Consider the following 23,597-nt stretch of genomic DNA (forward strand, 5'->3'; position numbering starts at 1 on the left):
AGGAGGATGATTGGGCGTGAATGACAGATCTCAACTCTCCCACAGTTGGATGTTAAACACGCTCCTAGCATGTTTATCACCCCTCACTTGAGTTGCCATGTCATTTTGATGTTGTTTATTGGATAAACAGATGTCGGCGCGCGTGTCTGAGTAGCGTGTCACTCTCCGGATGGTTGTTCGCCTGGAGGCCTCCGAGCCCAGGTCTCCACCCTGACAGACACAGACATCCGCACACAAACATGCGCACAGTACTCTCAGGTCCTCTGATGTGGTGCCCCCGGGGACCCTCATCATCTTTGGGAGAAGTGGAGCAGCAGGGAGGCAGAGGAGCAATGTGGGCTGGAAGAGCGCAACGCTGATCAAAGTGAAGCTCATTCACAGGTGCCAAGTGCGGTGTTGTGAAGTGGGATCAAGCTGCTTATCTCACTCGCGCATCCGCTCACTCATCAAGTCCATCGGTCCCCTACTTCCACACCTAGTCAGTCACTTGTTCACTCAATCGGTTACTCGTTTATTAGCTTGCAGAGCCTTCACTTACTCCCAGTGAGAAGACACAAACAAGCAGTTCAATAAAGCAATCAGCGGAGGCGACTCTCTCTACAAGACAACAACGGGGGAAAAAACAGGCCCGTGTTTACTACAAGTGCCTCATTTTATCATTCGTTGATGCGGAGCAGCTTGCCGAAGCTGAAGTTTGTGAACATCACCCTCGTCAGTCGAGTATCAGCTTTGCAATCAAGGCTGGTTGGATAAACACACACGCACACGCACACACACACACACACACACACACACACACACACACACACACACACACACACACACACACACACACACACCTTCTATACTAAATTTAAGCACACATTTCAGAGCTAATAGCCGTATCGAGTATTTGAAGACAGAAGTTTTCGGAGAACAGGGGGATAGAAATCTGAAAAGAGCTAAAAGGCAAATTCGATCGAGACCGTCAGTGGAGGAGAAATGAGCGAAATTGTGTAAAATTGTGCCGGCTAGAATAACAAAGGGAAGGACGGAGCGGAAGAGTAAAGAGTAAGAGGGGCCTAGAGAGAAATAAAATGTTTGTGCAGGAAATCAATCAAATTCAAGGCGAGGTGTAGAGAGCAGGAGGAATCTGGAGACAGGCTGACGGAGGGGGGGGGGGGGGGTGGACTGATGGATCGCGGAGTGGCGTCACGGCATCTTAATGGGGATAATAATCTTTTCACCGCTCTTCATGACCGTTTGCCCTCTCCTGCACTGCACCAAAGCCCTAACCTGACAGGTATTAATACTCATTGCTAACCTCATCAATACTGGCTTTCAGTAGGATACCCTGCACAGCTGCGTGTGTGTGTGTGTGTTTGGGCATGAACGTCTCCATGCACCTTTTCTGCATCATATTCAGCAGTGACACAGATGATAAAAAAAAATTGCGAAAGCTCCGAAATGACATGTTTCATTTCAGGCCCTGCAGGGAGGGATTATGATAGCTAGTTGATTTACAAGGTCGTCGCCTCTGACACTTTCTGCCGGCCCGGCTCGGCTCGCATCATATCGTCGTAGCCATTCATTCAGCCATGTCTCCGTATGTGAGTCCCTGTCGCGTTTGTCAAACTGAAATAATCCGAGGTGAGCGAGAAGATGAAGGAGTCGGTTAAGCCGTCGCATCGCAATCGTGGCGCGCTTCGAATAGCCGACAACTCATTGACAGTAATTGTGTCACCGCTCTGTGTGAATGGAGAGCAGATAGAGAGATCTTCTTTCCTCAAGTTAGGCTTACTCACTTTTGCTCTTTACAGTGATGAAGATGAACAGGACGTTGGGAAATCTAGAAAGATGGAGACTGAAGATACATTTATGAAAAAGTCTCAACTGTGTGAATTGTGAGGGGTGTAAATGTTTTTTTGTCAAGAAGAGCAGCCTTGAAATAAAAGGAGAATCAAATTGTTTACTATTTGACATGCAGACAGGAAGACTATTAAAGCGAGACAATCAATTACCCTAACACAAGGGGGGGAGGAAAAAGCTTGACAGGGATTTAAGAAGCAGGGTCATCAAATATAAAACAAAGTACTGATTCATATAATGGAGGATACAGGGATTGCACATTTGTTGGGTAAACTATGGGTAAACAAATTGACAAAACTAATATCAGCACGTCCAGGTGTTTTTTCTTTCCCCAACATTGCAAGATTCAATGTACTCTATGTGGGTCCCCCTTTATTCTGTGTAGTACCTCTGCATGATTTTCATGCCTGCTGCGAGGCCATAGTGCTAACCTATGGACCACGTAGATCTTGTGTATAATTAAAAATGTATGATAAGCTAGAAAATACATGCACCATGTTGGTTTGACCTCAAGAATGCACACAAGAAGTGCATGTTGATGAGAAACACTGAAAATACAAAAATTGCACTAAAGCTAAAACCATTGTAGTTGTTTATATGTTATAGCTGCCAAATTCATAAACTGCACCGCCTCTGTTGTGGGATTTAGCACCAACTCTTTTTTTGATCGAACATTAGCATAGAGCTTTTTTTATTTCAGCCAAGGTAGGAGCCTCCAGTATCAACCGTTGCAGAAAACCATGACATAATTTAACAGGAACATTACAGTGCAAAGCAAAAGCAATATTGAAAGTCATCACTGGTTCCCATACAGCACTGGAAGGGTCCTAATGCTTATAAAACAAGCATTGGCAAGGACAAACCTCACATGGAAAGATTTTGTGTCACACTGCCTGTAATCGCATCAGATTTCCTGGAGCTGCATGCGTATGTGTGTGTGTGTGGATGGTAGACCATGCAAACAGAGAAAATGGAGAGAAGTAACTGATCTAAAACTTTAAAGTATGAACATTATTCAGTGTGTGTGTGTGTGTGTGTGTGTCTCTCATACACAAATAATGACTGATACCTTTACAGTCGTCTCTACTAAGCTTAAATGAGAGTTTCTCTGTTTTTTCCAGAAGTTGTTATTCGAAGACTCTCACAGCCTTTGCACTCTGTCAGAGATAATGAGTAATTTACATTCCAATCCTTTTTTGATGCCAAAGCATAAACAGCAGGTGGTACGGGTGGTGGATGAAAGCACTACCTTGAATGTAAGTGTGTTATTTACATCAATTCAAATGCTTCTGCATTGTCTCACCTTTTGAGCGCTGAAGCCGAGGAGAGTTCGATTTAGAACGATTCCTCTCCGTGTAAGAATCGTAATTTCCCTCCGTCAAGCTGTCTAATATGGTGAATATGTGAATCTGTGACTAGTGACTGTGAAGTGTAGGTGTGATTCTGCACAATACAACACATATGCTAATGGTTTAAGAGTTGTCGTAAACAACTCGACCTATAGTTGATTTTTAAAGGCCAAATAATAATTATGGTTTAAAGCAGGAAAAAGTCAATAGCCCTCTAATTTGCTCAGGTAATTAGAGCTATCAACTGTTTGTTTTTTATATTTAACTTTTATGTTATCAGTATCTATTAATATCGACACAAACTAAATGAATTCGCACTTCAATATGAGAGAAAATTACTCAGCAGTTGCTTTAGAGTTACATATATTGGATAAAGTTTAGTTTCGTAAAGTTAGAAACAAATATTTTCATTACAGAAGCTTTCTATTCATTATTTCCTGTAATGTAGTGAATGAGTGAGAGTGTTCATGCAGTGTGTGCTCTACTCCTGCTGCACCCCAGCTGGCTTTTGCTGACACCATTTTTAATTAACTACAGTTGTTGTTGAATGTAATCATTTGTTAGAGAATATCATAATAATACTAATTAGTGTTATGAGGTAACAGAACATCCCCAAGTGGATTTGATGTTAGCTGATATAATTGGAATACGTAATATTTACAATGGGGGATGCAGGATTTTCTTCATCACAATGCATTTTAATGCCATGGTAACGAACCCTTACTGACACAAGAGTTCTGCATAGTGGGATTACATTCGATGAATGGAGGGAACAGCATTGTTCTCCAAAGTAACAGATGAACAGGGTCCTTTCTGTACTGTATCATGTTTATGGAGGGGGAGAAATGAATACAGTCCGCTATGACCTGATACAGTTGCCAATAAAAGAAACTTAAAGTCAAAAGCAAAATGTTTTGTAAATGGTAATATCTATGCAGGCAACCAAACCAACGACATGCACATAAGCACGTTGCACTCTCGAACGGGGGTCTTTGGAAACTGACGCGTGGATGAAAGCCTTCGAGAACGAGCATCGAAAACCAAACAGGCGTTCAAGTGTTACCCGTCTCTTTGGTGCAAGCTTCAGTTAGTTTTAAACTCGGTTCAAGTAGAAAAAACCAGAGCTCACTCTTTGAAGTTTTTCCCCTGTGTGCTCCACAACAGCCCCAAACAGAAAAGGGCTCTTAAAAAATAGGCTGCTCAATTTGAATAGAATGGAGGCCACGAAAGAGCATACATTTGCAAATAGTTTGCATCTAATTTCCGAGGAACTTGAATGCCATTTTAAGAATGGCAAATCACAGCCTCATTTGTCTGTCTTTAAAAGGCACAAAAGATAAGTGCTCTTTCTTTGCCTTTGCCTCTGAACTGTCAATCCTTTTTTCACCATAATGCTTCACCTGTCTGCGTGATTTGTTTGGTTTCCTAAGGCAGAGAGGTATTCTCTTTCTAATAACTGTTTGTCCTTGTTCAAACTCTTTCCATTTGTGCCGGGACTGATTGAAGAAAATGTTGACTGATGTTCATGTCCAATCTGGGGCTGTGTTAAAATACCTCACGGTTATGTTTTTCCTTCTTCTATAAAGTGTATAAAGTGTTTCCCTCTGTGCTCTGACAAGTTGGGAGCACACAGCTAATGCTAATGCAGTCTCACACAACTGGTTTCATTGTTCAGCTTTTGTTGAAACTTTGTTTCGGAGTGGCTGATAATTTTGTGTTGTGTTTGTAGGTGTTTCTATTATTTTGTCCGCTCTATTCAAATCGATGAGGATGGGCAAAATAACAGAAATAAGTCTGTATACAATACTCTACTGATCAACAGCATCACAAACTAAACCTTTTGGAATGATTGTGATATTAAATTTATTATCACACAGTAATATGGTTAGTCCCAACCAAAATGACAGGTGTGAAACGTGTCTCTGACAATAGTCTGGATCAACGTACCAAAATTTAGTCCGATCAAAAGAGGAGGTCTGGATCAAACTGAACCCTGGTTCAGTTTATTTTCTGCGTTAAAACACTTTTTTGGGTTGGTTCAGAATTCCGGACCAATTGCAGGAAGTTTAGACTGCATTAAACAATAGAAGAGGTTAAATAAGATAAAACCGTTGTTGCCCAGACTCTTGTTTGCAGCCTTTAACCATCACTGATGACGCTATAATGTTTGAATGAGAAGGTCGTTCATGTGACTCATTCAAACTAATGTTGACTACTGCACCTGTAACAATATGACTGCAAATTGAATCAGTTCCATTCCTCCATTCAAACAGAAAGACAACAGGCTGATGATAGACGCAAGCCTGTCTACAAACCAATCGATGCGAAAGTCTCGAGTGCGCTCCCTGAATAGCTATGTGAAACCAAAAGCGGATCAAATGTAAACAGTGTAACAAAGACACAAACCTTGGTTCAGACTTTCAGTTGTGAAAACACCCAAAGTCAGTGCAGTGTTTAGTTCATATGTGTCCTTTCCTGTGTCCTCACCAGAACTATGGACGCAAAAAAAGAAACATGTCCATTGAATTAAGAGAATTTGGAGAGCACACAGTGTCAGAAATAGCACTGGAAAGATGTAACTTGTGTGATATGGCTCCAAGGACACCACATCTAACTGTACGAAGCTCTAAGAATCATTTCTTTGTAAATCCTTCTTACAGCACACCTGAATTGCAGGGCACACTTCTTAGTTCATCTCTTACCAAAGTATTGTGTGTCATATCCAAGCGAGGAGAAAATTGCACCTTCATGCCACCAGGCAGACGATGATGCACAGAGTAAAGAGGAATCCTTTTCCCCAAACTCACCTCTGCAGCAGTGAAAACCAGCTCATTGTCACGCTTCACATTGTTTAAACCAGACTGAACTGGATAACACACACGACAGTAACTTGTAAAAAAGTAGAAATGTCTCCCCTCAATGAAAGGAGGTGTTGTACTCATTTAAAACTAATTGCTTTCATTTACACAGACCAAAGTGTCACTCTGTCGCTCTGCCTCTCTCCAGCTCTCTTGAGGGCATGTGCTGATGGAGCTGCCAATCACCTTTATAACATCACCGCTGGAGAACGTGGCAGGTGAGTCTGTCTTGTGTTCGCATTTGCATTCGTTAATTTGTGTTGTCACTGACGTGTCGTTCACCGGGAAAAGAGACGATCAAATTCAGAAAAACGCTTTGGATTTGACCAAAATAAGTGACTGCATCATTGTGAAGCTCTGTGTCTCTCTGGTGGCAGTGTGTGTGTGTGAATGTTTTTTTCCGTGCACCCTCCATCGTGTGTTATTGTGTATTACCATTGTGTGTGTGTGTCTCTAACAAAGTACTATGTGTGTGGCTAATGGAGGACTGCTGTCTGGAGACAAATGGATCTGGGGTTCACTGGTTCCCTGAGGTGTTGAGGCTTTCACATTAACACCAAAGTGTGAGCATGAGTGTGTTTTTTGCAAAGGTCTAAATGTGATGAGTGTGTGCGGCTGTGTGTGTGTGGGTGGGTGTGTGTGTGTATGTATATGTGTTTTTGTATTTGTCTATGTGCATGAGCTTTCCATTATATCAGTGTAACAACAATTTGAAGTTGTAGACATGTGAGGCTAGAGATTTTTGCTAAGTGCCATTCACACTTTGTCACAGGGGAAACTTATTCTACTCCTAAATGTTAAGGTTTAAAGATGAAATCCTTGAAATTGTGTATTGCCACACACTTTAAAGGATTAGTCAGTGCTTTGACTGCAAACCAATAACACTGTTGTAAAACTATTTTACACAAAAAGCCCTAGATGATATTGTAGCATAAAACCTTTTGAAAGTGAAAACAGATAAATGCTATACTGCATGATGAAGGTAATTTTATCAAGAAAAACACAGCTGAGAAAAAAAATAAAATCCTAACCACAGGAGTAAATAAAAATGATAATCACACAATAACAAAATGAAAACTGTTTTGTGGAGTTTGGAGGTTAGACAATCTAAGACAATTGTAAACAAAGATCATTAACAAGAGAAGGTAGAATAATAACATTTTACACGACAATAATGATTCTAATTTAGTGGAGGATATATGGTCAAGTAAAAATGTCAATGATTCCTCAGATGCAATCACTACAAATAAAAATAGTTATAAATAATTAAGAACATAACATTTATATGACACATATCGGCAAAGATAAACACAATATGTCTGTGAAAGGCTCAAATATAAATCGCCAACCGATAAACGAGTCAGTCTTTAGTTCTGACCATGTAGTTCATCAACAACTATTGTTTTCTTACAGTAATGTTAGTCAGCTATGCTTGTTGATACAGACTTCACAGTAAAAGTGAGACCTGGAATCAAGTTATGAATCTGCAAGTAGTGTGAGTTACAGCAGCTTTTTTAAGATGAGGTCAGAGTATGGTCCTCCCTACGTTTGTGAGACAAACAGGTTTTCTGAGTCGGTGTTGCCTTTTTCTATTTGTTGTATTTGCAGCAGGTCATGCATCTCCGTCATCTCCGGGAGTTTGAGCATGTTATCCCTGCCCACAGAGGCATCGCTCATATTTCTGTCTGCGTGACACAGCAGATTCATCTTCTGACCTTTCAGTTCGAGCTCTGTCAGCAGCCTGCACAGTGGAGCCGACAGCCAGACCTCCCTTTTCGCCCCACCCAACCGGATCTGTCCCAGAAAATTATACATCGCACAGGGAGGATGGGTAACGGAGGAATGAGGAGCAGAGGGGGGGTAAAAATCATCATGTGGGGATGTGTAAATTAATCACCAGCAAGTTAAGATGTATTTAACCCAACATTACCTTAACTAATGGACTACAAAGAGGGAGAGGACGGGTGGACGTGAGAGGGAGATACAAGCGATCAATCACAGCCACGTATTATGAAATTTTAACAGTATTGGCGCCAAGACAGCAGCAGCAACAATCCCATGTGATCAAATAGAGTATGAGAGAAATGTACAGGAAGAAATAAACAAGAGAATAGATAATTAAAAAAGATTGATGATATCAAGATGTAAGAGAGGAGCTAAGCTGAGTCTGTATTTTCTGTAGTAGCTGGTATCTGCGTATTTGTGTGGGTGTAAATCAGGGATCCAGGCCAAATACAGCCCATGAGACAATCTCACCCAACAGAATGAAACAATACAAAAATAATATCGAAAATAATATAATAACATATTAGATAGAACACTAACTTGTCCTTTTGGCTGTATGCCTGTAAGGTCAAAGTCTGGGTGAACACAACTTGGATTACTGTTGGGTGTGTTTTTGCAAGCCATGCATGGTACCAAATGAGCAGTGAGTAGCATCAGCACTACCATCTGACTTCAGATGACTTACCAAAGAGAAGCAGTTGCAAGCATTGCATGAGGAATGATTAACTGGGAGGTCCGTGTAGTCTGTGTTCAATAATTTATTATGGTCTGAAAAGGATTTTATACACATTGGAACATGTTCTTAATGCTATCAGGGAAACAGATTTTCCACCGTAGATCACAGAGTTTAAAATTCCAATTCAAAATATCAAAACTGGGATATCTTGTTTTTGTTGAATTCACGCAGTGCAGAGACCGCTCTGCGTTTCAACCGCAGATTACACATCAACAGACTCTTGAAAGGATCAGTCCCCCCCCAGCTCTTGCTAGTTATGTTTACGAATTGCACTGCCTCACTGCAGGGGAATGTGTCGGCGTTTAAGATCCAGTTTGAAAAAGGGAAACCAGCAAAAGTGCCCCACAGTCTTTGCGCTGTCATCTCTTTGACCACATCCGCTGCAGCCGTGCCATTTAAAATTTGAATTAAGTCTGATTTTATTGAGAAAATCAAGGCGATCCAGTTGTCTGGAGGGAAACTCAGTCTGACGTGGTGCTTTAGAAATATGAAAATTAGTTATATTACAGTTTTCTAAGGTTTCTTTGATATATGGATGTCAAATTACGATGTCAAATCTTTTTTTTTTTTAGTGATGGCCTTCATTAACAAGCTCACGTCTTTGTGTGTTTGTCCACATCGTTGCCTTGGCGGTTTTCTCCAGTAAATAATGAGGGTAAAGTGTTTGGTCAACCTCAACAGTCCCCTGCTTGACTACAGGAAGAGAGTCGGTGGACAGCCTCCCACAGCTTAAAGAAAGGTGCCTCATAATTTTCTGTCAAAACCAGTCGAGATGGTAGTAATGGAAGAGAGGAGGGAATGTGTCAGGCTAACACTTTCTGCCTCACACGGTGAGTCAATGAAGTTTTGGGGTGTGAGATGACCGTGCATATATCAGGAATTCACAGAGGGAATTTATTACATCTGGTAAAAACATTGACATGAACAAAAAATCTCATGAAAGCCACAAGGGATTTTTTTCAGAATCGGCACGGACATTGCCTTTAACTCAAGGATGAACTGATTGAAATTTGGTTGTCACGAAATTCCCACAAAAGTCAGAAACGCACAACCAGAATACGACAACAGTTCACACAAATGTCTATTATGATAGACAAAGGGATTACACTCTATATCCAAAAGGTAAAAAGTTAACTAGGCTGTGACATTAAAATGTTCGGAAAAAAACTAAATATTTCAATCTAATTTAATGGAATTTTTATTTTTATAGCTCCAAATTTTAAAATACATTATCTTGAGACACTTATAAACCTTAAGCTTCCCACAAAGAGCAAGCACATTTCTGGCCATAATTCAGAAATGGAGATTGTGTCCCTATTTCTGCAACGATTCTGGTTTGATGTTAGTGATCTTTAAAAGTTGGTAATGCAAATTTACATCATTGGCTCTTTCTGTTCTACTTTTGTGATATTTAGATGGCATTTATCTATGCTCCAGACTCCACTGTGTTATAACTGTTCTCCTTTGATTTTATACATGGCTGATATATGTTCAGTTTATCACACTGTTCAAGCAGTTGCCCAGTTCTGATTTGCACTACTATTATTTTCTTGAATTAAATTATGCCTTTATAAGTAGTGTGCTCTTCTTCTCATGCTTTTCTATTACCACCAGACAGGAAACAATATTCATCATTGACACGCATCCATATACTGTATGAGCAGATACTGCACATTTAATTTAATTCCTCTAGTTTGAAATGGGATATTTGGTACAGTCAGCCGGTAGCTACGCAGACTTTTCAGGCAGCAATAACCAAATACCAAATCCCAGTGCGGGCTCTGAGCTCAGGTTAATGTGCATTTCTCAAAGATTATGATTAATTTAATAACTACATGCACTGAAATAATGTTTTATTCAGCTGTTGATAAAGTCAACATCAGTAATTCATACAGCTTTTCATCTGCTGTGAGTGAAATGTATTATACTTCTTACTGCTTTACTCAGATATTCCTGATATATGAGGATATAACATAATTTCTTCCGTTTTCTTACTGCGGTTCACTGTTCTCTCTGCTTGAAATAGGAAAAGCTGCCGTGAACTATATTGCAGCTTGTTTTTTATGCATGATTATATAAACAAACAATTTAAATATATCAAGAGACACATGTTAACAGTCATACGTATTATTTACTCTACTTTTACCAATATCTCTTTTATGTGGGCTTCTTTAGATATATCACACCCTGTGGCTCCCATCTGTATCAGACCCAGTGCCATTCTTTTTTGTTAAATGAAAATTGTATTTTGTCAAATTTTTGCATCAAATCAACTTGTCTGAGAAAATGAGAATAATATGGACGAACACGTAGGGAAAAGAGACTGAATGTGGGCAGAGGTAATTGGACAAAGGAGAATTTATAAAACCTGCAGCTGTGTGTGGGATTGCCGAGTTAGAGGAAGAGGCAAACATGTGAGACTAACAGCGTTCAAACACCAACACACTCACTCGTCAAAGCACTTGTGCATGTGGAACAGATTTTTCCGAGCATAGTTGTGTCAGCATGTGATTGTGTGCATATTGCTTTGAAAAGATACAGAATTATCTCCCACCACCCCCTGCAAATTAAGTTTTTCAGAGCAAAACTTTTTATGTCTTACTTACTTAAGACTTGGCGGCGAAGAGATATCTCTGACAGTTTCTCTTTCTGTTTTGATTTAATTTTATTTCTCTTATCTATTCGTGCCACACACTTCATTTTTTTATGTTCAGTTATTTATAGTATAGTCTTATTAAAAGGACATTTATTATTTAAAGAGGTCAGTGTTTCATAGAACCCCCGTGAGTTGTAGATGACAAGTAATGCAGATAAGGTCAGCAAAGATTTCTCAGGCTGATATATTTGCTATTAATAATATTAATGTATAATAAACTATGTTGAAATACAGTGGTGTCCAATAGAGACCACTTTACCATTTATGGGAATGTCAAAATCACCATATGAGCCATTTTGACATTTCTGGGCTTAATGGATGAAGGAAACTATTATTTTTATAGGCTTTGTTATTATTTTTACAGTAGAGCCACATTTCAAATGAACTAAAACACAATGTTGGCAAAGTAACGGACCTCTGTCATATTGAGGAAAATGTAGATATGCCTCAATCGCACGCTGTAATTGTGCAGAACTCTCTTTTTCTTTTTTTGCCATTTACCAATTTTAAAAACCAAAACCAGGTACCCCACAATGGAATATTATGACCTGCCATTAATATTAAAAGTTATAAATTATAGACTGTGTATAGGCTACATCACACAACAAGTCTTATTTTCCATAATCAGCTATCACTAGCTACATTCCTACCATTCGGTGTGCAATCTCCTTAAAACACTTTGAAGTTCACTGTAACTGACAGAATAGTGGAATGAGAATGTGCTAGAGGCGCTAAATGTGTTTTATGTTGGCTCGTAATTATTCAGAGAATAAGCTACTGTCAATATGCCATTAGAATTCCGTCTACACAAATACGATCAAATTCATACAGCTTTTTAACTGCTTGGTATATCAAGAAATGTATGACTTAAAAACCGGATCACAGGCGAGCAATTAAGAGGATTACACTGCAAATTAAACCAGGCGGGGGGTTTATGAGACTCAGCTGATGACTGGTAACTAACAGCTCCTTCCTTCTCACTGCTTTCAGTGCTGAAATATGCGTTTTTTCACAACACAGTCAACATGAATCATAGGGATTTGCTCAGTTGTTATTTTAACAGTCCTTTTTTAAATGGGTAATTAATGTGTTGCATCTTTTTTTGGAAGATTCTATGATAATTAGCTTCTATAACTGATTTCCTTTTATTTCCCCTCACTCTACTGTCTTATGTGAAGTAGCTCATAGACACTCTTGTTTTCATCAGCCAAGATACTTTCTGTCTCACACTTGCTATGCTGCTGCCCTCCAGGTGGAGTTTGTCTATTATAGTCTGATTTGAAAAAAATGCCCTCTGTGTTTATTGCGCTGGTTTGCAAATTGAAACGCTGAGCCAAGTTGATGAGCACAGGGAACTGGGCCTTGTCTTTTTAATGTGAGGGCTTCACACTTTTGTTTTTACACATGCTATCATGAGTTTTTGTTAAGTCAATTTTATTGGAGTTGCAACCATTTAGGCTCATTAAAATTACAATTACCTCTTTCCATCCCTCTCACTCTCTCTGTTTAGTACACCAAGTAGCCCTCAGTGCTGAGAGTTAATAAACTTAGTGTATGTGGGTAAGAGATGCGCAGTGGATTTATGACTCTGTCTGGTTATTACTCTAATGTGCCTGCAGGCATCTAGCTGATTAACTTTTGGATTAGACACTCGTGAAACACACAAATAAAGAGAGGCTCTACAGGCACAAGAACACATGTTTTCACAATCATACATGTGCGACCAGGTGCTTTATTTTCAATTGTTTCAATAAATGTGTGTTTGCTCAAGAAACATTTACATCAGCATGTATGCAAGCTCACATTTGTCCCTTGAGGTTTTGTTGATTATCATCTTTGTTGCAGTGGGATTATTAAACATCTGGTAGCAAGGATTGGTGGTTTTTATACCCACATTTGTGGAAGTGCAGTCGTATCACTGTCATCTGCAAACTAATGACTCACGTTACTTAAAAATACATAGAAGACAATATTTCATTTGCGGCTTCTTAAATAATCTATATTACCCAAAATATAACCCAGAAGGTATTCATATGGTTGTATTCTAATCTGTAGTCCATCTGTACTTGAAAGGTAATAATGTAGGATTTAGGGGGCTTTTATTGACAGAAATAAAATACAGAAAAATTATAATTTTTTAATTTGTTTATACTTTCCTGCAACAAAGAATTATTGCGTTTTAGTTACCTTAGAATGAAGTCTTCTTATCTCAATAAGGAGCTGGCCCTTTTTTTTGAGAAACCACCATTTTGATTATTTCTACAGTAGCCCAGAATGGACAAACCAAACTATGACTCAAGACAAGACCTCTCGCATAACCAAATTCCCCTGCGGGTTCTGCAATCTGCACTGTCACCACTAGAGGCCACTAAATCCTACAAATACACCTTGTTGGAAGGTTTGGTTCAGCTCTCATAAAACAGTAGTCGTAAATAAAGATTATGGGGCAACTTTGTTATTCTCAAGTGAATTTATTTGACGTCCATACAGTCTGTAGTGTGAATCTTCAAATCGATTCCTCCGCCTTTTCACTGGCTCTCCTTGTCTAATTGGGAGGTGAGATGAGGAGTGGTTGTCGTGTTGTGATCCAGGAAATGATGAAGGATATGAGAGAGCAAGAGAATACAAACAAAACTACTGTTTGTTGTAATTAGTGGTCATATCCTTTCTTATTTTGAAGGGACATGGAGATGAAAATGGTATAATATTATATAGGGGAGGAGATGTTTTCTCATAACGACGCGGTCAGATGAAGGGAAGTTGGCTTCATTACATACTAAAGAAAATATTGCTGGCAGTTGAGATTTGAATATGGTGTAAAGGAAAAAACAACATAGGAAGGAGAGGTGTGGGTTTGCAGCAGAGGAGAAAAAAGGAGGCAAATCGGAAGTAGAGAGAGGGAGACAGGGAGGTTGATACACAAACACAAACACAGGCCAAGGTCACACAGCCATCCCTGCACATGATATGCAGACAAACTGGTGGTAAAATGCTCCATTTCCCATCCAAATTAAAGTGTCAGTTAATATTAATGTGGAAGTGAAGACTGTCAGACACGCAGCACACAGACACAGCGACAGAAGCAGCATTTACGCTCACGCTCAAAGACACAAGTGCAGAATTTAGAATCTCTCGCCTGGTCAATTACTATCATCTGGTGGAGTCATGCACACAGGTCAGAAAGGGTGCGCGCGTGTGTGTATAGCTCGGATGAGCCCCAGTGTCACGTCGCATCCCATCTGTCACATCAAGGCTATATCTGAATGGATATGCAATATTGGTGTCCTGTATTATAAGAAGGGGAAAAGTGTGTACCTGCATATTATATGTGTATATGTGCAAATTTCATTGCTTGTAAGTGTGAATATAGACACATTTTTACTAGCTCAGTTATAGGGCTGTGTTTTAGTGTCTTCATGCATAACAATAAAACAGTTTTTGAATGATAAGATATATTATTATATAATATATTTTATTTATCTTCATTTAGCTTTAAAAATGATAACACATCCAGTCCTTCATGGTAGTCAGACAATCCTCATACTTTTGGTAGTCGTAAGGAATGCCTTTGAATTAGCTAATAATAATAATAATAAACTGAAAATATTGTAAAGGGCCCAAGATAGAACTCTGGGGCATTCCACTGGCAAGGCAGCAGACATATAGTGACCAAGTTACATATAATAGCTCCACTAAGAGAGATAACATGAGAACCATTCCAGTGCAGTCAAAGACAGCATCTCACTGCCTTAGCCTTTAAATCAGGATGCTGTAATCTACAGTATCAAAAGATCCAGCAGCCCGAAAGCAGAGCATTCAGCCACATCAGAAGACATCATTATGTCATTAGAGACTTGGAGAAAAGCGGTTTCAGTGCAATGCTTCACATAGAAGGCAGATCAGAATATGTTGTTTGGTGTCAAAATGGCAGTAAACTGTCAACAACTTCCTCTAAAACTCGTGAGATAAAAGGCAGTTTAGACATGGGCCTTTTGGGAAGGGATGTTTAAAATGAGCTGGGACACAACAAGATTGCAGGGAGCTGTTTATGACAGACACCAGGATTGAATAATAGAACCACCCCCTATATTTTAAAGCAAGGAAGTAGGTGAAGTGTCTGCAGGTCTGAAGGATGGTTTCGTACCGCCCCTAAAATCAATCAGACCTTGCAGGGAAATGCCAAACAGACAGTCAAATGTAAATGACAGAGTTGGATAAACAGGAAAAGGGTTTAAAGAAGGGGGTGATTCTAACTCTAGCTCTAATCTAATCCACAAAGAAAGAGAAAGCAATCCTCATTTACAAATACAGGCTCATCTGCTGGTACAGTAGTGACAACCCTAACGAAGCCAAACAGAACTGTGGGATTGCATTTACCGGATGAAATCAGGTTGGCAAAGTTGGAAGCCCTTCCAACTTTAACCTTGTTGTTAAACTCAGTTTGTCTGTGGTGATAGTGCACATGGAACTAGATTGATTTCTTCCCACTGGAACATATGCACATACACTTTTGTTAGATTTAACCAGGTCGGAGGGATGAATGAATAAAACACTTCCATAAAATTGTAAAAAACAGGTACAAGGACCAGACACATGTTGAGTAGTTAAAAGACTTTAGACTTTTCTTAATTTAGGAAGTCAGCAGCCAAGTTACATGAAGCATCGTCTACGTGATAATTAAAATATCGAATTATAACAGCCCGAACTATTGCAGTCGGTTAATAGAATAACAGTAATAGTGTTCATCTGCAGTTCAAACTAAAATGCTTTTCTTGATATCTACAGCATTTCTCATACTGCTCTGCAAAGTCTCGGTCAGGAACAGAAAACCTTTTGAGGCAAAGAAGTAATTGCATCAGAGTGAGCATTTGATCAAGGTGCTGGCCACTGCCTCTTTCAGGAGCCTACGATGAGATATGGGGGTCTCCAGACGAGCAAGGGTTATTTGTTTGGCTTTACAGTGTAGCGGTGAAGGAAAACTCCAGTGTCAGAAGAGACTGGTCTTCTGAGTGGGGTCCAAATCAGGGCAAGCTGGATGGGTAGACCGTAACGTCTAAAGAATATTTGAGAAGCTTAGGTGAGGTGGTGAGGCCGCCCTGTTCAAAGATCCTCTGGCCCAAGATGATTAAGTTTAGAGCTGGAGGAAGTACAGGGACAAGTGGAGGGATTTCACACAACAGTGTCCTGCATGTTTGCATAGAAGTCGGCAATCTGTTCAGACTGCTCAGATGTCACAACCCAAAAACTGGAGAAAAGAGACTCTTTCTTCTGAAGAGCATCCAAAAGCCGCAAGTTATCCACCTCCAGCTCGGCTCTCTTTGAATTTGCTCTATGAAGTTGTTCCTGGTCCTTACAGATGGTGTTGTCACTGTGAAAATCTGGCTTTTGGAGGTTTCTGGTGACACTCAGTCAAAGCCGCTGCCAAAATCCTTCATCTGGGTGGAAGATACAGTTAAAAGAAACAAGGATTCAAGCAGGTGTGACAAAAAACGTCAGGTGAAAGTCAATTTAAGACAAAGATTTATGATAGCGTTTCTGGCGGACACTATGAACTCAGCACTTATGTTTGCGATGTGTCTGGGGCAACAGATTGCACACAATTCCCGTTCTGTTTGTCTTGCTGTAACTCGATGGTGTAAATGGCAACACCGAGGAAAGAGGGAGGGAATAATCCGTCTGTATCTCTTTCCTCAACCGACCGGAACGTCGCTCTCGCCTCTTTCTGTGGTGCACACACACAGGATATAACCCACACAAACACACGACCCAACCAACCGTGAAATCGTAATGTCAGACCTGTTAATGCCTTTAGATAGCAGCTACCGCATCCCTGAGTGGTCCCGCTCCTTACACATAAACACACACACACAAATGGAATAAACAGAGAGCTGTCCGTCTTCCCCTGACAGGAATGTTCCACTCGCTGGTGGCTGGTACATTTCTGGCTCTTTTCACTGATACCTTTAACAGACCTTTGTTGTTCCAAAACAATGAGAATGTAGGTTTAAACACATTTGTATATGATTGAATGAAATACACAAAGGAATAAGAATGCAAAGCCTGTATATACACATAATCCAAAACCTCCTGCGCAGTTTAATTTCCAGTTTTAATCCTCTTAATTTGGTGTGATAACGTAATATTTGTTGCGGGTGTATGTAGCGAGCAATTAATAGTCTGTCTTCCTTCAATTTGCTTTGTTTTCTGGGAGGTAAATCGTATAAGTCATAAACCCTTTTACCCAAAAATTACTTTTCTTACTTTCCTACATTTTTTAATAACTTAAATACATCGTGAAAATAATTGTTTTGAAATAATTTGCAAAGCTTTCAAAATGTAAGTTTAACTGTTAATTAATATATAATTATTAAGTATTGTGGGACATAATCTGATCGCCTTATCATTGTTGTATACATTTTGTGCATGGGATATACAAATCTGTGGGGAAAGTAAACATTTTTACAAACAATTTATTTTCATGTACAAATAGTATATGTTATACACTGTAGTATTTGTAGTATTTGTATGTCAGTGATGGATGGACAACAGAGACTGTTTGTGGTCACATGTTATACCCACATTTGCAGTGAACTGCTCCTTTAGTTCTAATGCCTTAACAGATTTCTATAAATATACAATTTTATTGCTTCATTTCACCTATTACAGTATATGATGTAGCAAAATATAAAATTTCACTGCGACCTGTTGGAATCAAATTGATACTCTGATGACCTGATGAACACATCATGCTCTGTCTCGGTGTGTACGTTTGTTTTTGTGTGTGTTTGTGCGTCTCTTTATGAGAGAGAGAGGAAATCTTTACTGGATTCCTGTTGTTTAGGAGCTATGTATGTCCTGTCCTATAATTGATGCACAGTATTTATCAAACGATTGGATTGTAATTATTTGGATTAGTTTTAGATTGGATTTAAGATAGAAAGAGAGAGCGATTGAGTGATTGAACAGGAGAGCAAGAGAGAAAGTGAGAGATCGAGGGACTCCGGGCCAGGGCCAGGCTCCCTGCCCAGAGAATCACCCTGTCAGTCTCGATGTCTCTTCTTCTTCCCCGGCGGCGTCACGCCCCCTCCCTTGTTGCACATATCAAAGAGCTGATATATGTCCGATGTCCTCTCTCTCCTCCTCTCCATCCTCCTCTCTTCCAACTATGCCTCACGCTCTGTCTCTCTCTGTCTTTCTTACAATCTTAACCCTCTCCCTCTGCCACTCACCCTCTCTGTCTATCCTTATATCCAGCTTCCTCCCCGACTATATCAGTGGGGATTTTGATTCCATTACTGCCAAGGTCAAAGCTTTCTATGCGGACAAGGTGAGTGGAGACACAACTTGCACACTCTCTCTCTCTCAAGGTTCTCACTGACAAGTAATCCCTCATATGTACTATCAAACAAACAAAAAGCAGTAGGACTTGAGACAAGTTCAGAAATAAGAACTTTATACTATTTCTGTACAATCAGCCTGGGTGTTGGGACGCATACGTGTGGTCACTTGGTTAATCTAATTTGTCACAAGATGATGGAATGTCTGTGTTACATGTCTTTTGACTTGGATTCTAAGCAGGAAACCATGATTGAAACTTCTAAATTGAATGCACAAAACTGCTACCTTATAAAAACAAATATCTGGAGTGGACCCAAAGCACTTTACAATCATGGTAAAGGAAAGTAACAGAAGCATGGACAACATGGACAATGTTAGATATAAAGTAAAAGGCATAAAAGATAAGTTAAAAAGACAGATCAAGTAAAATAATGTTATTAACAGATTCATAAGAAAGACAATAAAAAATATATATATTTGAAGGTCCTGCAGATGGGTGCAAGATGTGGTGATTAGCGTCAGTTACATTACATGGGAATATTACGCTGTGAAGTAATGTGAACATTAGTCACAGGAGTTTGTATTTTTGCAAGATAAATTAATTTGTATGTACTAAATGTACATGCAACTAACATAATATACAGTACAAGTGTAGCAGACACAACTACTAAGAGCATAATTCACCAAAGCTGGCATGAGTTTGACATATTGTAAAGTTATTGGACTCTGTTGATGTTGAGATGTTTTGTACTCTCACTCGCTACTTTGAGGATCTGTGGTGAAGTGCAATGAGGTGTTAAAACAGATAACGTTTCATTTAGCTGACGCTTGTATCCAAAGCGACTTACAATAAGTGCATTCAACCATGAGGGTACAAACTCAAAACAACAGATGTTGTTTCAGAGATGCAATTTTGTCAAAAGTTTGTTGTTTCACAAAAGTTTCTTTGCCACATCTATGTCCAAAAACAAGCTTTGGTGAATGATGTATTTGTAGTGTCTGCTACACATTTCCACCAAATTGAAGATACACACTCAAGGTCGATGCCAGAGCCGCCGCCCGAGGCCCCTGATGACATCACAGTCTCGGCTCCTTGCGTCCCCATAGCTGTGCAGGAGAATTGTTCACAACCAAACTCTCATAGGTCATGAAAATAAAATGAAAGTTCTTCTATCAAGTGGACTTCCCGTTGTTTATAACGAGCAACATGTCAAACTAGACCACAGGAAGGGAGGTGAAGCTTGTTTCAATAAATAATAAATACAGGGTAAGGTGTCACACACACACACACACCCACACCCACACACACACACACACAGACACACACACACACACACACACACACACACACACACACACAGACACACACACTTAGCAGCAAGACAATGTAGTGCCTTGATGTACACAGTGTAAATGCATATCCGGTGCTTAACAATGCACGTGCACATTAACACATTTGCACTCACAGCTATGAGTTCCCTTCAGCTGTGAAACTTGCCTCTCTCTGTAGCTACCTTTTATATCAGCCCCTTTTCACACATATCACACAGGTTGCTTAAAAAAAAAAGAGCTACCGTGGAGAAAGAACAGGCTGTTATGGTAATGCTTTAGGAGCAGAACAATGTGAAAGCTTGAGGCGTTCCTTTAGAGATTTGTTAGGAACAGTGAATAATTTCTGCATAAGTGGAAGGAAGAGATCAGAAAAAGCATCCGCAAGGGAGGGAGAGAGACAAGGGGTGGCAGAGATGTGGGGATGAGGAGGGGAGGCACGGGAGGATGGATGGGATTAAACAGAGCACGGAGAACAAGTTTCCGTGAACTGATTGTACTCTGTGTGTGTGTGTGAGTGTGTGTGTGTGTGTGCGCCTTGTGGAATAGGAAAGCTGGTGTGTTTTAGAAGGAAAGTGACAGTGTTCTGAGACAGAGGAGAGAGAGTCAGGGCCTGGTTGTTTACCTGGATGCTGTAGTTTAGGGCCACTGACTGGAACCTCTACATTATTCAGCAACACAGCCCGCAGACAGCCAGACAACACTAAAACACTGATTTATACCTCTCTCCATCTCTCTCTCTCTCTCTCTCTCAGTTTTTCCATACTCTGTTATCCCCCTATCTCTTATCTCTGCCTGTGTTTTTTGTGTGTTTTGATATGTGTGTATGTGTACATCCATCCGATTGTGTTTTTTTGTTAACTTTGTGTGATTCCGTGCTTCTTCATTGTGCGTAGGGGTGCAAGCTGATAGAAACAGCCGACCAGGATCTAACAGACTTCACCAAGTGTCTGGCAATCATGCTGGAGGAGATTCAGACAAGACGGTTACAGGTAAACACCTGCTGCACACCGAGACACACTCTGACGGCTTCAATTCTGCATGATTTTAAATTAGGTCTGGCATTTTTATAGCTAAAGGAATAGTTTGACATTTCTTTGGGAAATGCACTTATTCACTTATCTCTTGTCAAGAGTTACATGAGGAGACAGATCATATTCTTAGAGCTTAGTGTAAAAACTGGAAAACATCCATCCTGGCACAATGAAAACGTAACAACATCTTCATATCAGGTCATCTAGAGTTCACTTATTAATGTTATATGTGGTTGTTTTTATGAGGTTGAAATGCAGGACTATAGTTTTTCTTGGATCCATCTTACAGTCAGACCTGAGTGTCTTAATTAGTGAGCTTTAGAGGTACTGATTGGCGGATTAGGTTTTTAACTTTGGCCAGAGTGGGGCTGACACTTGTTTCCATTATTTATGCAAAGCTAAGCTACAGTCACTTCCAGAAATTATGACAAGGCTCCTGAAGACAATTGGGTAGTTGAATAATAGGTTGAAATTTCTGTCCTCATTTCCTGTTATTTAGGTTGAGATGTTTCAAACAAAAAAAGGACTCAAAGGACTCAGGAATCAAAAGTGAAAGAAATAGATATAGTCTTGAACTTTTTCAGACATGAACTCCAGAAATCGGGTCTGGACATTTCACAGATTTCAGGCTATCCACATCAGACGTGTTCAAAATAACAGATCGATGACTGGGTAGAGCATCAGGAAGCAGGATATGACGGTAAAATCCTGCTGCAGAAAGACAAATCCTGTTGATCTTGTTGTCCCTCTAAGATGACCTCCTCTTTGGCCGTCTTCTCATTGTGTTTGAAACGTCATTGACATGCCCACTAACTTGCCGGGAATCTGCTTGACATTCTCCTGCTATATTCCCTCATGGCCTCACTCTGACATTTTCCGGGAATTTGCGAATGCCCTCTGGTAAATTTCAGTCAAATGTATAAATTTTGTCAGTGCATACGTCTGAGAGCAGCTTTAAAGTTACTTTAAGTAGATGACATTTAATATTTGTTTGCATATTCCTTATTTGCAATACTGCATCAAGCCAGCGACCCAGTGACATCACTACTCTTCATTTGTGATACTTTTCCAACCTTATGCTTCAGCCTTTTTTCAGCTCTTCTTTGTTACATTGGGGTTTCTTTCCTCAGTCTCCTCTGCATTAAGGACCAGGAGTGGACTTTGGCCTAAAACCTTCCTTCCCTTGATGAAGTCCCTTGTCGTGTTAGCCGTGTGTCTTCGGGTCATCGTCTTGCTACACGATGAAATTCCCCCGATTCCCTTTGAAACTGGCAGATAAAGTGTTTCTGCAGAGCTCCGGATTCATTCTGCTGCTGCCATCTTACATTACATCATCAATAAAGATTAGGGCGCCTGTTCCAGCAGACATGCAAGGCCAAACCATGACACCACCTCAAACGTGAGCTCGTATGATTTGGCTCATGAGCACATCTCCTGTGCGGTTAATCTTCGTTTGATCCGTCAGTCCGGAACTTTTTTCGACTCATCTCATTGCTTTCAAATGCAAATTTCAATCAGGCCTCGTGGTTTTCTAACTCTTCTGAGATGTTTGCATATTGTGGCGTCTAAACTTCGACTCCTAAAGTCGTCTTTGAACTTTGGATTGTTCTACCTTCACCCCTGTAGAGATTGATGGTGATGTCACTGACTTTTGGTTTCGGGTTTTTCTTCACAGCTCTCACAATGTTTCTGTCATCAGCTGTTGTTGTTGTCCTTGACCGACCCGCTCAATGTCTGTTCTCTCAGTACCGCAGGAGTTTCTTTCTTCTTCTGGACATTCCAAATTGCCGTATTGGCTGTGTCCAATGTTTGTGTAATGGCTCTGATCGATTTCTTCTTTTTCTCTGATTCCAAATGGCCTGCTTTTCTCTGAACAGTGAGCTCCCTGCTCTTTATGTCCCTTTGTCCTTCCTACAACAGATTTCTTCTTCACAGGTGAAACTTAAGACGAAAAACAAAGAGAAAATATTCAGTTGAATGATTAAACAGTCAATCTAAAAGTCAACATCTGGGCAAACATCTGTCAGTCACAAGTTTCATTATTTTTCCTCCCTCGAAATATGCAAACGAGGTGCTATGTTGTGAGGTGTTTACAGTTTTTCTCAATTGCTTAAGCACGATTTTCAAAACAGGGCCCGCGTTTTCAAAACACTACACACAATTAGCACAACCACACACCCAATTAGCAAAACACTACAGATCCTTTGCAAAATTAAACACTCTTGTAAAAACTATACACTTCTTTTTAAAAACCACACTTTGTTACTATATGAAACACACACGTTTCACATTACTATACTCTGTTTGCACGAGTTACACTCTGCTGTGATAAACCTAAAACACTTTTAGCACTTCTACTTTCCTATGATTAGAGTAGGCTATCAACAAAGTACAAATATAATGTAAATTCACCAAACACTACACAGGACCAATGTTGCAGACTGAAGAAAATCATTTATTTCTCAACACGCCCAAAATGTTGAGATAGAGATTCATAATAATGTAACCAAACGTCACTTTACGTATTGTAAGTTCAAAAAAAAATGTTTACTATCTCCCTCTCTTGCTGTTCTGTGAACATAGGAGGCCTTCCCCCTTGTCGTCCCTGACCCTCAATCCTATGTAGAAAAAAAAACAGTATACAATAGTACAGTAATTTCACAG

General features: G+C 39.9%; 1 protein-coding gene across 3 annotated transcripts in view; it reads left to right on the top strand.

The window, feature by feature from the left end:
* LOC133026961 (thiamin pyrophosphokinase 1-like) overlaps positions 1-23,597 on the top strand; it is a 69,739-nt gene that overhangs the window by 10,865 nt on the left and 35,277 nt on the right. For all 3 annotated transcript variants that reach the window (XM_061093963.1, XM_061093964.1, XM_061093965.1), the window contains exons 4-6: positions 6,204-6,273; positions 18,487-18,559; positions 20,796-20,891. In XM_061093963.1, the coding sequence (XP_060949946.1) occupies positions 6,204-6,273; positions 18,487-18,559; positions 20,796-20,891 (239 nt within the window). The remainder of the gene's footprint in view (positions 1-6,203; positions 6,274-18,486; positions 18,560-20,795; positions 20,892-23,597) is intronic.

This window comes from Limanda limanda, chromosome 20 (assembly GCF_963576545.1).
Source record: "Limanda limanda chromosome 20, fLimLim1.1, whole genome shotgun sequence".
NCBI lineage: Eukaryota > Metazoa > Chordata > Actinopteri > Pleuronectiformes > Pleuronectidae > Limanda > Limanda limanda.